The sequence below is a fragment of the Colossoma macropomum genome, unplaced genomic scaffold (assembly GCF_904425465.1).
Source record: "Colossoma macropomum unplaced genomic scaffold, Colossoma_macropomum, whole genome shotgun sequence".
In the NCBI taxonomy this organism is placed as follows: Eukaryota; Metazoa; Chordata; class Actinopteri; order Characiformes; family Serrasalmidae; genus Colossoma; species Colossoma macropomum.
Window position 1 is genome coordinate 10,655,022 of NW_023494801.1, and position 16,018 is coordinate 10,671,039.

General features: G+C 40.5%; 1 protein-coding gene across 1 annotated transcript in view; it reads left to right on the plus strand.

The window, feature by feature from the left end:
• The first annotated feature begins 963 nt into the window (after window positions 1–963).
• fam171a2a (family with sequence similarity 171 member A2a) overlaps window positions 964–16,018 on the plus strand; it is a 60,447-nt gene continuing 45,392 nt past the window's right edge. The window contains exon 1 of the mRNA XM_036589540.1: window positions 964–1,097. Coding sequence (XP_036445433.1) covers window positions 1,004–1,097 — 94 coding nt within the window. The 5' untranslated portion in view covers window positions 964–1,003. The remainder of the gene's footprint in view (window positions 1,098–16,018) is intronic.

The following is a 16,018-nucleotide window of genomic DNA, read 5'->3' on the forward strand; positions in this document are numbered from 1 at the left end:
AAATCCACTACAATAATGTAGTAAACAGAAATTAGAACAAATATAAAATATCTAAATCAATAAAACTAGAACAGACAGAATGAATAAAACAACACAGAAATTACATGGAATTACTGCTACAACTCTCATCTACTAAATTGTATTGTATAATACCAAATTTGTATATTTGGTAACACTTCATTTGGAGTGGTTGTTTGTAGATGATTAATAAACTCTTAACAGATTATCAGTAACACATCGACAACATATCAGTGAGGTAGCAGTAGTGAAGCATCTGTATACACTGAAGTAAACGTCTTGTAGATGTTCTGTTGCTACATTACTTACATTAAGAAGATGTATTGTTAATATGTTGCTTCCATTACACAAAAACCTAATCTTACCCAACCTTACCCAGACCCTAACCCAACCCTGACCCTAATCCTAACCCTCCTAAAGTGTCACCAGGTGTTTTAAATAGACTAAATTGTAAAAGTTGTTATTTTTTAATAAGTACAGTTTATCTAATGGTGACAGTTTTGGTGGTCTACCAGGAGCTGCATGGTCTTCGAGTCCCATTTTCTCCAGTTTTGGGAGTTCATTCCTGTTTTCCCACTTTTGTCTTTTGACTTTCACTTTCCTTATCTAATCTCCTCAGAAATCTCCTGAAAAATGAATAACTTCTTAATGGCTGGACATTAAATAAGTACAGGGTGGTCTCTGACTTCAGCACAGCACTGTAGATGTCTCAAGAAAAGCTGATGTCCTCTCTAAGGGACCTCAGGCAGTTCAGGATCAGGCTTCTCGCTCCACCAGCAGAGGGCATGGCTCGACGCGGGAGCGCGCACTCCCCACCCCACCCCCCTCTCCGCCCTCCCCAAACAGGACAATAGAAGCGCGAGGAGGAGCAGTGTGCTCGCTCTGGAAGGGAGTGGGCATCCAGGCGCGGAGCTCTCCATGCCAGCCCGAGCGGAACCATGGCCCTAGGGCTGTTTCGGGACTCTGTGTGAGCTTGGCCGTGAGCATGGCGCCCCGCTGCCCCTCGCTCTCCCTCCTGCTCCTCTTCTGCTGGCTCTGGAGGGCGCCGGCCAGATCCGCACCCCAGCGCGGAGCACTCGGTGAGTTTTTTGGAGGAGGCTACTTCGTGGCGTCGAGGCTAATGCTGTTTTCTTCCGATCGGCTCGGTCAGCGCGGGTTTGCCGTTTTAAAATGGACTCGGCGATTACGTAATGCTGAGCAGGAGCGCTAGCGTGGACTTCCGTGCGGTTCAGTTGAAAGTAGCTTACAGTTTAGAAACAAAGGGTTCTTATATAGGACGGCCCTCCTGACTTCAGTGTGCTCCATTCTACTGATGAACTGAAGCTCAGGTTGGGCAGCTGGTGGAGGTGACCACAGTCCAGTGAACTTGGTTAGTGTGGCCTGTGATACTTCAGGGTCAGTGCATAGTCATAATGAGTCTGGAAAGATCTACTGCCATGCTGTCCTAGCCGTTGGACTCCTGGACTGGTCATCCTCCTCATTTCACCTTTTGCTATGCATGCACTCATACATACATTCATTGATGTGTGCATGTGGAATTGTTCTGGTGTGGTCAGATGTTTCCGTCTCAAGTGCCTGACTAAGTTTGGATGGGTTTGATGGTGTCATCCAGAGAAAAGCACATTATTATTAACCTCTGTTTCAGTGGATGTGTCACGAGTGGACCCTTCATAGTCTGCCTAGAGTTGTTTGTGCAAACTCTTTTGCAAGTACTCTTTTCTTCCACGGGGACATTAGAGGAATATTAATGTGAGCTCAGAGCTATCCTCCCCTCGGCTGTGTTTTTTTTCTCTCCCTCTCTGCACTCATGGCTGGTGATACTCCTGTGTCTCATTTGCTTGCGGTCCCACTCGCCGCAAAGTAACCACCGGCTCTTCCTATGTCCAAACTCCCAGCCGCAAACATTTTGGCCCGCTCCCTCTAATGCTGCTCCGTTTTCCTTTTTCAGGAATTGCATAAAATTTGTGCTGAACTCCTGACCGTCACTTAGTGTCATGCATGCCTTTTCTCTGATCCTCCTTTGCTTTTTGTTACACATTGGACATGCAGTGCTGCTGCCTGAGACCCCCACTCTCCATTCCGCTCGGATATACAGTTACCTTTGAAGTGAAAGGAGCTGTGGATTCATGGAGCAGAGTCCTAGGAAGTTGGCCCGTCTGTAATTAAGAAAGATCTGAATTGAGTGCTGAAAAGATGGCACAGTTCTCCTCCCCTTGCTATTGCACAGCTCCCAGCTGGAAACAGCTTTAGTTGACTTTGGTAGATGTTCCCTGGCACTGTGTCTCACCCAGAAAGAGAGGAAAGCCGTAAGTCATCCGTTTTCTTACATGCAATTAAGTTGTAAATGGATTAAGTGGGAAGAAATCATTTAGGTGGCTGTGTTTTGTCAGCAGACTGCAATGCTTAACTGAACACAGTCATATGTGAAGGTGTAGTGAAGCTGTCAGCTCTTTAGCCGAAAAGCTTAACAGTCTATCAAACAGGAATTTAAATGATCTCGATAGAAGACAAAGGTGTTGTATCATTTAAGGAATAGTTTGGTGAAAAATGGACAAATGTACAATTTTCCCTTTTTTCACTGGAGCTATGAGGCTAATGTAGCTAATGGAAGCTTCTGTACTGTAATTAGCATCACGCAAACTGTCATTACACACTTTCATCAGATTGACTTAATATTAAATTTGGTTTCTGGACAAATTTATGTGACATAGCTATAAAAAGTAATAACAGCCACCTTGAAGCTGCAAATTTGTCTAAGTTTGTGTTAGTCATGTTTTTATTTACTTCTTAGTATAGGGCCATATTAACCCCTTACATGGCCAGGACTCGTGGGCAGGCCCAAAGTTTTATTACACACTTCTATAACCTAAGAATGGCTCAGCCAGTTTGCACTGAAGTCCATGTAGTTACTGAATAATAAGCCTTAGTATAATAAGCTTGGGATTTTAAGGGGTTAAGCTGTGATACTAAAGAAGCAAATTTTGGGCACAAAACATGTCTTTGTAAATGGCTACATATGAGGTTAAGGGCAAATTCTAGAATTATTTGCCCAAGTATTGCTTTAATATCATTAATAAAAGTAAAATTCTAATGATTTTTCCAAACTTCAGAGTGGTTTGATGTGAAATGGTGCACTGTAGAGAAACTACATGGTGGTGATAGGAACCAGGGGTCCCGATGTCTACAGTGCAAGTATAGCCAGTTTGTTTACTATCCAAAACAACCAGTGAACCTACACATATCTTCTGAGTTTTGATATGTAATGTTGATAACAGTAAAATAGTTGTAAATCTAAAAAAAAAAAACATTCTCTTTGGGGACTATTTTGCCTTACAACACCCTACATTATCTCTCCGCCATTAATGTATTGAAAAATAGATGTTTTAGGTCAAAACTATTTTCCACAAGTACTGTAAAACAGTACCTCAAGCAGCAAGCAACATATTTGTAAGCATTTCATGTAGTAATTTTCGGAGGTAGCTTTTAGAGGCATTAAACTCTTCAGACGTCTGGTTCCTATCACTACCACTATAGGCAATTCTGACCTGACTCGTTTCTATAGAATGACACATTTCACATCAAATCACTCTGAAAGACTTTGTTTACATCTTGACAATGTAATTATACAGACGTTCTGAAAGATCAACTATGGCTTTCGACATGAGACTCTGCCATCTTACAGTTGTGACAATGTTTTTGAAAAACCTGGTCCATTTAAGTACTGGATAAGAAGGGGGACAGGAGGGGAAAGGGGGGGATGTAAGAGCCATGGAGCTTTGTCATGTCAGCTCCCAGGAGCCAGAGCAATGCATATTTAGTCATGGGTACATGCCCCCTGCTGCAGCTCTAATCATTTCATACATATTAATGGTTTGTTGTTGCAGTTAATTTATCCTGGAAGCTTCTTTGTGGATAAGACCCGCTCAGTGAGTGATAATATTATACAGCAGAATAGCTCATTAGTTTATTAGGACTGGGGCTGGTTCCTAATGAATTAATTGATTTTTTTCTCCTCTGGCTCTGGGGTAAAAGGGTAGCGATATCTTAATCTTCTGCTAATTCATGTAAGGAGTGGATTTCTCAGTGGGGATCACCTTCCAGACCAGCTGGACCGGTGCAGTAAAAAAAAAAATCTTGTACTTGACTTCACATTTTGTGAATGCAGAGGAGCTAATCAAGAACTGTGCTTAAATCAGATATGCAAAGAGTCCTTAGCTTGAAGGCCTGGTCACCCTCTTGCCTTTGTATTGAGGGTGGGTTGAGTTGTATAATAGTAATGATTATTGTTTTCCATCAGTTATAATTGAAGGACCATTGAAGGGAGGCCCAGTTCCACCTTTATTAAGGGGTAGTTCCGCTATTTTTTCAACATGTGTGCATAATTCAGTCATTGAGATGTAAACAAAGTGGTTTGATGTGAAATGAGCCATTCTAGAAAAACTTAGAGTCAGATTTCTTTACAGTGGTGGTGATAGGAACCAGACATCCAAAATGATTATGGCCATAAAAGCTACCTCACAGGATGTACGTTGCCAATTACGTTGTCTGATGCCTTGTGCACTTGCCCTTCTATAGACGACCCTAATGTAGCTTTTGATATGATAGATGCAAACTTGCTACTGTAATTCTTCATGCAAAGTTCTCTGCTTGAGCTTTTTGCTCATATTAGTTGGGCTGTTTTGTGAGACCTCTCAGAGCAGATGTGTCTCCCTCTCCTTTGAGGTGAAGTGTGTCTATTTTTCTTGAGTCTGACTGCATTTGTTTGCATATTATTTCCCTTTCATGAAGTCTTGCGTGCTCCACAATGAGCGCTGCAAATTCGTTCAGCCGTCTGAAAAATCAGTCACATGAGGTAAATGTGATTTTGATAGTCTAGCATTATATGGGCTATGGTATTAAAACTCATAAGACCGTGATTAGATATACCCTCTTTTATCTCATTATACAGTGTGTACAGTGCTGCCTGAATAAAAGGCTTTGATGTTAGGTAAGTAGTGCCAAGGCCTCAGCTGGTTTGTGCTGACACTGCCTGAAGCATCTACCAAAGCATGAAATTTTGTTATTCTTGGGGTTTTGTTGCTGCATGGCAAGCACATGACCGTCCTAATCGAGCTGACACCCAGTGCAGCCTCCCCTGTGTCGGGACAGAGGCCTGCGGAGGGAGTGCCGGACCCGGGACTAATGCAAGCTGACTTCTGTTGATCTGGCCTTGTTCATCAGTGCCCCTGGCCAGGTGAACTGGAGCACTCAATGAAACGGGTGTTTTCTGCTGTTCTTAAAGCATTCTTATAGCTTGTCCAGTAGTGGTTAGGATCATCTATCTGGAGTATGAAGTACATTACTGAAAAGCAGAACTCTTTTGTTGCTGGCCATTACATCATGTGACCAGTAAATGTTGGTCCCAACCTTATGACACTATTTTGAGAAAGACTGCATAGAAATAAACATTCTTAGCCAGAACCAAAAATCTTTAGGTCCGGTAACTAATGATTATTTCTATAATAATAGAACCTGCCAGCTATAATCGGATTAAATGAGTAATCTAAGTATTACACCTTTGGTTGTTTTACCTTTGCTTCTGCCATCATTCAAATTCAGCTGATCTCTACTCTCTGTTGATTTCTGTGAAACAGTGAAATAGAAGCCATATCCTCTCATTTGACTGCATGTATCTTGTGAATATTAAATGGCTCTTCAGAGCAGAGATGTTCACAAGTTGCTTCACATGAGTCCGAGTAAAGTTTCTGAGGTATGAGTCTGAGTCAAGTCTCAAGTCTTTTTGTAGAGAATTGTTGAAAATAGTAGTTTAATTAGTAGGTTATTAGCTGTAGGCATTTCACTGAACAGAAGTAAAGCCCTACAAAAACCCTGTCAGGTTTGATAACTGTCACGCATTGGCCGTGATACTTAGACATTCAGGTCTAATCTCACGCTCTCAAGTCACACTTGACATTTCTCATGCATTTTCATGTGTCATGTGTCCTTTAACCTGGTCTAAGCTGGTTTATGCTGCTCTGGTGCTGGTTTAGCTGGTCACCCAGCGTGTTCATGCTTGCACAACATATTGTCGCTGTCCAAAGAAAAACATGTATCTCCAATTTTTTCAATTTTCATCTTTCTACGTCATTTGAGCACAGCAGCTGCCCTATATATTGTGTGAAAATGTCATGATGAATGGACCAATAGAAATGCTCCAAAATGGCTTGGAATAAAATCTCTTTACGTTAACTTACATTAGAAATAAAGAATGTTTTTGCCTTCTCCTGAAAAGTTGCCGCCTTCCGCCCATTGACTGCTGGGATAGGCTCCAGCTCCCCTGTGACCCAGAAGGATAAGTGGCTTAGAAAATGTGTGTGTGTGTGTGTGTGTGTGAGTGAGTGAGTATGTGTGTGAAAAGTTGTCATTTTGTTTTCTTTTATATTAACTTTTGTTGCTGCTGACCAGCATGCCAGCATCCAAGACGCAACATATCGCCATTGTCAGAAGAAAACCTCTCCAAAATGTTCACTTTACAGAGAAGGACAAAACCTACTTTAATTTTAATGTAAGTCAATGGAACCAGACTTTCTTCCAAATAATTTCAGATCATTTCTTTTGGTCCATTCATCATGAAATTTACACACAATGTAAAGAATAACAGGCATTTTCAAATTATGTCAAAAACTGAAAAACATCAAAAAAGGTTTTCTTCTGACAACAGCGATATGCTGGTTTTGCTGGTGACCATCCATGCTGGTCTGTGCTGTTTTTTCTAGCAGGGATGACCATAGCCAAACCAGCAGGCAAAGTCACAAAAGATAGGAAATGAAAGATTTAATCCATTAACTGCATCAAGGTCCTAATTTGATCAGTTTTGTTCACCTTATTTTCTCATGCCAAAAGCCTAAGCCTTGAGTCTGGGTCACGAGTCAGTTATGGGTGAAGCCGAGTCAAGTCGCGAATCGGTCAGCATACGTTATAGGCAAAATTAGATGCCTGTTTTTTAAACAAACTTTTTTTAACAACTTTTTTTTTTGTAATGGTTATTTTGGTCAAAATTGTCAAATTTTGATCATTTTTGGCAGCTGAAATTTTAGAGAATCCCTATTTGTTAGAGCTCTCAGAAGATCTGTCGTGTATTGTCTTTGCAGTGTGTTGAGGATATGCTGGAACCCCTTGCCTTCTGCCTTTATTCGGGACACAATGGCTGCATTATAGCATGTCACTCTAATTGAATGCCTCAGCATTTGCATTTGGAGTGAATGCTTTTGGATTTTGCTTTAGAGTTCCGTTGAAATTAGATCACCCATGTCTAGAGTGATGTCAAATACAGGTCAGTTCATAGGAAGGAAGTTAAGCAAGTGCTAATAATTAAGAAGCGTGGTTGAATAGGAGAAACTGTTCCTTTCTGGCCTCAGTGGTGAGTCAGGCAGCTCTAGGTTGGTGGATGGAGGAGAGCAGAGGGAAGTCTGTTCCAAGCTTGTTAGTCCTGAATATAAAGACTGCTCTATTCTAGCTCATAGTCTAGCCAGCAGACCCAAACATTGTTTCGGTCTGCTTTGACTGTATGTGACTGCCGGCCAATTTCAGAGCAATCTCAGCTCCATTTCGGCTGGTTCATTGGTTTTTGATGGTTCAAGCATTTTAAAATGAGCCAACGTTCTTGTTTGTTCTGGAATGTTCAGGGTTTGTAGCACGAGCTGGAGAGATCTAGGCTGACCGCTGTGTGAGTGATCCATGCACAGTATGAGCAGGTTTAGTTTTAGGGAGTGTACGTCTGGCTCTCAGCCCAGCCTGACTCCCCACACTGCTTTTGAGGAGGAGGAACGTCCCCACTGATCGCCTGAAAACACTGTCAGGAGGAGTGGCCTGGATGCAGCCTTGCTGACTAGTCATGAGCAGTCTGTCCACAGGGTACAGTGCTGACCCTGGGGGATTCACAATGACCTCTGAGTGACTGGATACTGTACATTATTAAATCACCAAAATACATGTGATTTTTATGAATGGACTGTCAGGAATGTTTGTGCTGTGAGTTGGATAATGAGGTAGGATGAATGTGGTTTCACACCATTACCTCAGCTTTCTTGAATGTTGATGGATCATGTCAATGTTAAGTCATTCATAAAGCACGGTTAGATGCCTAAACCCTTAGCAGCTGTCATACTTCTTGGGCTTAGAGTCCTAATGCATGAATTGCCCACACCTGAGGTTGTTATATAAGGAAAAGGACATCAGGTGCAGTGCTATGTGAGGACACATCATTTAGCAGGAGGCTAAATCAGGCACAGAGTGTAGGCTCATCTCTGGATTTTACTTCATTATTAATAAGGCTGGGCATCAAAATGTATTACTTTCATGGTACGGAATAGGGATGGATCGATGTGGGAATTGTGGGCTGATGTCGATATTTTTCATGTATATATTTGCGAACATCGCAACATGAACATTTATAAAATGTAAATGTTGAGATTGTATGTTGGAAATGTTGACATCTAACTGGATTACCATTATGGATAAATATAATGTTTATTTGTAGAAGGTTATCGGTGCAAAAGGATGTTAATAATTTTAGTGCATTTTAGTGCAGCAGCATCTAAACGTTTTATACAATAAAGTCGTCATGAAATATCAGTTATGGATGTTTCACCATTTAAAACACCGGTGTTCGAATGCTGAAAGCACTACTTGGGTAATCGTTATGTTTCATTACAGGAAATTTACAGGAAACAATTTAGTGAAACATGCCAGTTTAGCTCACATTTGCGACTAAGTATGTGATACTTTGCTACTCCGAAATACGAGTGCCTGAACATGCGTGTTCCCAAGGACGTGTTGTCAAAGACGTGACTGGTAAGGCAGAAACAGTGCAGCTTTATTGCTAACTAAGATAACCACTCTAGCTGATGTAACCAAAGCCCGGGATCGATGAAATGTTATTTTTTAATGATAGTTTTTCTGACAAATACGATGTTAGCACATCTGCTAGCACACACACTTAAGAGAAAGTATCTTGTGTAGAAGACAATGAGTTCTCATCAGCATCCTGTGTCACTGATTAGCTCTGTTAGCTCATTAGCTCATCTGAAGACGCAGCGTAAATTACTCATCCAACACAAAAGCCTACTGATGTCCCGTAGCTGTTTTTGAATAATCAAATCATCACCCTGCTGCTTTGTTTTTGCGCAGCACCAGTGCTGTCGGTTCAAAAGGTCAGCCTTCAGTCCGACAATATGAAGGTATCCATTCTCAAACTCTTACGGATACTCTGCTATCAAAATTAGCCTGAATGCACAACCCTAATGTCGGTTTGAAATATCCTTCAAATCTAAACATCTGTCCTGTTCAGTTCTGTCTGCATCCCTAGTACTGACTGAATTACATGAGTACTGTAAAGTACTATTGATACATTCAATACCAAATTTTAGTATCAAAGTAGTAGTAGGTCTTATCAGTGTTAGTGAGCCAATAAGTGTGCCAAAAATGGGTCATGACATTTTCTTTTTGTAAAACTGGATTTTTAACTGCGGATCATTTTCATGTGTAATATTTATTTTTTTGTTCATTTTTAAACACAATATATATTTTGAAAAATATACAACTCAAAATGTCGTATATATAAAAGAAGGTATCGAAAAACATATCGTACAGGAATTAGAAGTCGAAGTATGGGAATGCAAATTGATACTGAAGTATTAGTATTGGTATATTGGTATACCCAACCTTAATTGTTAGGCTGTATTTAGACATGGAGTTGCTCTCTTAACATCTTAAAATGCTGTCTTAACATCTCAACATCTTTGCTGTTTTAACGAATGTCTTAACAATCTAGGATAAAAGTTTGATGTACGTTAATGTAGAGATTTGAAATAACTTTCGATCATTTCTGTTGGTCTGTTTGTCATGAAACATGCACAGAATGTGCACAAAAACATAGAATCTGAGAATTCATAATTTCACTAGACAGTATAACACTTTGCTAGAGTTGAATGATGCTGTGTTAGTACTTCCTCTTTGATCAGACTGGTCTCTTGCATAGTGTCTTTATTTGGCTTTGATTTGCATCATTGATCATCCCAATGAAAAAGTCTGTACTCTTTGTTTTTTTTACAGTGGTGCATTTTAACACTTTGTCATTGTGACAGCGTTGAATATTATTTCATTAAAAGCATAATAGGAGTGAAGGAGCAATGGGAGAATTTCTCACAGACTTTTGTTCGAGTCTTCGTGTCCTCTTGGCTGACTGTGCAGATGTTTCAGGACTCCTCAAGCCCCAACAGGCTCGTCAGACAGGGCTGACTCAAGCCACTGCTGGGATCCGTTTCCTCCCAGAGGAAATGTAAACTCTTTTATGAGCCATAGAAGTCTTTCCACTTACCAAACCCAAATGTGCACCTTCTTAATGAACGGTTAAAGTGAGTGTTTGACATTTCATGGTGAGATGGTCATTAGAATGGACGAAAATCTAAAGGCTTAGGCCTCAAAAACTCATTCTTGTGGGTTTTTTGTGGACCAGCTAATATAAGAGAACATTGTGTGAGGTGGCCTGTCATCAGATGTTCAAGACATCTGAAGACTTGTTTAGGTGTACTTCATAGAGGAACATGAGTTACAGAGCTGGTATTAGCTCCATAAAAAAGGACCCCAGTGTGAGTTATTTTACATTTGAATTAACACGTGAATGAAACCATTAAGCATAAAATCTGTTGCTACATTTTCAACATTTTAACAGAAATTAGGACATTTTGGCATTTAAGCAAGGTTCTCATGTAAATGCCAACTACTAGAATGCACTCAAAAGTGCTGTTGTTTTTTTGAGCTTCCTGAAACATTAGGCTGACTCTTCAATATCATCTGGCAGGATGTATTTTCAGTACTGTTTCCTCCTTCAGTCTCCTTGATAGATTTGAATATTTTAAGTTCTGAAAGTCCATTTTTCATGACAACCCCAGATCCCTAAAATGTAAACAGATGGAAACTTTGTGACTAAAGAATTAGGACATTTTGGATTATCCATTATGACGTGGTAAACCTTTCCCTGCCTTGCCTCTATGGCTGTTTGATTTACTTTAGTGAGGACCACTGACTTAAATCATGCTCCCAGATCCGTAACTCCAGATCAGTGGTTGATCTGTATTTTCCCCTTGTCATAGAAATCCAGCCCTAAACAACATTCCCCCAGTTCCGTCCTCCTAAGTGGAAAGTGGGTTAGTGAGTGTTGCTGGACTGGGGGATATCCTGGTGATGACTGCCAGCTGGCGCAGAATAATGGGGTTGAGGTGATTTGGGGTGATTTATTTGCTGTGCGCTCTCTCTAAAGGCCCTCCCACAGAACACAGAGTTTGTCCGTACCACTGAGGCAGGGCAGTGTGAAGAGTGGCAGGAACAGTTTAGTATGTCCCACTCGCTGTATGTGAACAGGTTTTGTAGGGACGTCCTGATCCGATCTGAAAGTTCGATATCACAGCCACTTAAGGCATAGTGGGTTCTTAATCGACTATGTTAAGCCACATCCAGTTGTGATATTCTGTTCCATTGCATTGCATTTACACCACTGTTGTTAAGGTGTCATAAATGGACTTTATGTACAACTTGTGTCAGTGAAGTACATGCCTTGCTAATAGCTAAAAAAAGGCAAAGAGAAGGATTTAAGACAACCATCGATGACTTGGAGATGAATGGACTTGCATTTATAAGCTCTTCAGCTGGTTTCCTGATACAAAAAGTTGCGAAGCAGTTTCTCACTCACCAGCGTCTTGTTCAAATTTTCCTGTTCCACCTTAAATGGTGCAATAGTTAGTTACATTCTGGTGCCTCAGGCACCATTTAAGGTGGAACGGGAAAATTCAAACAAGAAGCTGGCAAATGAGAAGCTGACTTCAGCTTTGTAAAAAGTTGGAGACATTTTTACAAGAAACTATTCCAGTTGCCTGCCGGAGGTGCGAGAAAAGCGGCTATAGCTGAGCTAAAGCTTAAAGCAGAGCAAAGTAAGTCTGCGTTTTCATTTATATAATATTTTTAATCTATATTAGGACATTAGCACATACTGAGACATATTTACAGCCAAGATGGGTTGCCGACCCCTGGTCTAGCCATTTTGTCAGAAACGTATAGTTTCTCAAAACACAGTTAATCTAGCTGTGTAAAATCTGAACGCGCCGCTATTACACAGTAACATTGTGTTCAAGGCTGAGGAATATTTCACACACAGACACACTTAAAATGCACAAGTACTGTATTCAAGACACCAAAAGTTGGTGATTTAAAACACAGTTGCACTATAATGTATGTCCGTTTAGAGTATGTTGCACCATTGGAACAGCCAAAATGTACTTTTACGCCCTAGAGACATCACTATAGCAAAGTTGACAACCACTTTATTGTAGCAGCCATAACCAGAGACAAAAAATGAAACCTTAAACACAACACATGAATTCTGATCTCACAATTAATCGCCTGGTTTCTACAATTGACAGCAGGCTGCAGTGGGTATTTGCTAATTAACCACAGGCCTACTTTTTACAGTGCAATGTGTTGTGAATGGTTAAAGACAGATTTTTCTTGTCATCTTTTTCTGCTTTGTTTTCTTCACCATGATCAACTTTACTACTTACCTCATTTACTAGCTAGGTAAGTTCTAGTCTACACAGCTTGGTTAAGTTTCCCCTATCTGAAGAAGCAGCTGAGTAGGCTAATGCTCTGTATAAATGTTGACATTTAAGGAAAAAAAAAACATTTGTTTTGAGCTTTATTGCCTTTTTCTGTGCCTTTATTGCCTTGAACTGCAAAGTTATGTGACCAGTGGTGGCATGTGGCAGTGCCATGGTAAAACCAGGTCCCGAAAATCATTGAGGATCGAAGGAGAGCTTTGGCGGTCACTTGTATTTATTCAAGTTGGGGGGAAGAAAGGCACAAGCATTCAAGAACATTTTGTAACATTTGTATTGGCATCTGAGGCCTGCGTTCCAAGTGAGAGGGTGTAGGCCTCCGTATGGCCCATAGTAACTACGCTCCTGTGGTACACAGGGGTGGGCGATATGGCAGAAATGTAATATCTTGATACTTTCACAACACACTATAACAATGTTTAGTTTGATAAGTTAAAAACAGAACCAGTAATGCCACATTTATAAAATAAAATGCTATGAAAAACAACAAATATGCCGATTCTTAAATATTTCATGTCCTCTGTTGCACTAAATGCAGTTAAACAGGACTAATTATGCTCTCCTTGTAATGAAACATGCAGTCGGTCAGTGTTATTTGTACTTAAGTACTTTAGTGCTGATGATATCCATGATATGCTCAGAAAAACATATTGTGGTGCAAAGCATCACAATAACGATGAAATATCGTCATATTGCCCATCCCTAGTGCCACCATAATAAAGATGAAAAGATGTTACTGTAGTGTAAAGTAGGCTAATTGGTAGCCTAGCACATCATCTCAAATATAGGAGTGGGATTCAGTACTGGCAGATATTCAGTACTAAAGTACTTGAAATAGGATTGATGGCAAAAACCCTCCATTAAGACATCTTTAGTATTTATGACTGTGTGGCTTTGTGTGTGGCAGACAGAGTTATTGCTGGTGGCCAACAACTGGTGGCTGAACAAACGACAGCGTGTCTCTCACTTCATCAGTGACACCATGAGCATCTGTTGGAAGTTGTGGTAGTCGATAGCACCCTTTGGTGCAGGACATCCCAGCCATTTGCCACTGGCCTGGCCACCATGCTATATTTCTACAAAGTAGTTTTAACCTATTATAGACAAAATTTTAGAAAAAAAAACAGGAAATCTGATTTTTCCCTTACTTCCAATGTATTCGATCAGCCAGTACTTGCTTAGTGCCTGAAGTTTGCATCTATAATTATAAGGCTAATGTAGCTAACAAGTAATGAAAGCATATGAACACTAATTAGCATTTGCAAACTACATTCTTAAGTCATACCACTCTTACCTCAGTTCACGTCAAACTGCGTTTTCTGAAACTTCCAGGTGGCTACTAATGTTTTTAGACACACAATGTACAGTTAGTGCGGTGTTAAGTGCTGGATATACTGTAAGGAATATTTCAGAGGTTTGTACGCCGGAAAAAATTCCTTCTAAAAGGGCAAAGTGTCAATAACAGGATGTAGTGGCTACCCTTGAGGCCAACATTGTGACCATCAGAAAGCGAGCCGTTTGTGGTGGTAACCGGATGTCTAACACACACAGGCATGGAGAGGAAATTTCTGAGATTGTCTTTGGAGAAACATCTACACGGACAACAGGATTAGCTTGACCTGCATGTCTCTTTTTCTTTCCTTTGCTGTCTTGGGTTGTTTTTTCTTCTTTTTCCTATTCGCACCACCTACATGTTTTGGCAAAGCATCCGAAACACCACACTGAGCATCAGCATGTTGTTCTCTCTGGGTGGGTTTCATAGCTTGCCTCTATATGGTCCTCGTCATCTTCTGTCCATTGTAGGTTGACATTATCAGTGGAGGAATGCCACTCTAAATAAGCATAGAGTAAGCGAGGCAGATGTTTGCACCAGTAAGGCCAGATTGTAATTAACCCTTGTTTGCTTTAATGGGCTTATATCAGTGCGTCAAAGCTAGCAGTGGGATTAGTTCTGTTGCTCTTCTCCACCCACTGAAGTTGAGGTAACAGTGTAGTGAAGATTGTTGGGGTCTGGGAAAAGTGCTTGGCTGAGCTGTGTGTTCCAGCTCAAACAATGGACTAAAAGCGGAGTCTTGTGCAGGAAGTGCTGGCTGTGAGCAGTGTCAAAATGAGCATTGTTTGAAAACTACGAGAGACTCATAGCTCTCCTAGAAGGCTTCCTCCTTTTCTTGTAAACTGCAAGCAAAGCAAGAAGCACTGTCAGTGACTTTAGCCTGCAAACAATGTAGCGATACACCAAAATGCAAAGTGTGAGCTGATGCCGATGTGCTGTATTTTTCATGTCTATAGTGACCTATACATACACATTTATGAACCTACCTGGATAAGCATAACAGAGAAATATAACATTTATTACTGTAGGGTTGCAAATAGGGTTGTACACGGGCACTTGAGTACTTGGTTAACCATTCAAAGTGCCAGTATTCGAATTCTGTGTGATGCAAGGATGCAAGAAGGTTTTTAAGATGGGGTGCTGTAATTTTAAGTAGTATATATATGACTTGAACGATGATGTTACATGATTTGCGATTTTTCATCTGTTTTTTTTTTCCCAAGTAAATCAGAACGTAGTACTATAATAAGGCCAGAGACAACAGTAGATACAAATAACAGACACATCAAACCACTGAGGCACATCAGCACTCTAATGCAAATTAACTGAGCGGCAACCACTCGGATTATTGATATTGTGTGAATACGAGCGAAAAGATCACATTTCCCTGAATTATTAGCATTTCTGGCATTCGTTACGTTTTATCGCAGAAACGCTAATAATTCAGGGAAATGTGACCATTTCTTTACAAACTATATGCCATGTTACACTTTGCAACTCTGAAACACGAGTGTCTGAATGTGAGCTCATTGCCAAGGATGTGTTGTTAAGAACCTGGCTGAGAAGTCAGATTTAGCTCTGCTTTATCACTCGAGTAGCTAGCCTAGTTAGTGATAAAGACATAGTTATCATAATAAGGCCTGTTTATTTGGATTATTGCACGTAGCATGTTTTAAATGTGGCCCTACTGGTTCTTTTAGGTTTGTTCCAACTTACCAATTCACAGAAAATGTCTTTTTGCCAGATCACCCACTCCTACTTTGGGCAGTGAAACATTGGCCGTTATGTGCTAAATGATCTAAATTGGCTAAGTAATGGGGTTACATGTTTAAGAAAACTTGAGTTTGAAACGCTTCTCTATTATTGACATCATTAATCAACGATATTGCCTCTCACTTGAAGGCTGTTTCACACCACAAGCAAAAGAAATGTAACTGCTTCAAATCAGTGTCTATGTTTATCTATATTGCCCAACAAATTGAACCCAGAGCTCTTCTGCAGTGCTTTTTTTGATCTATTT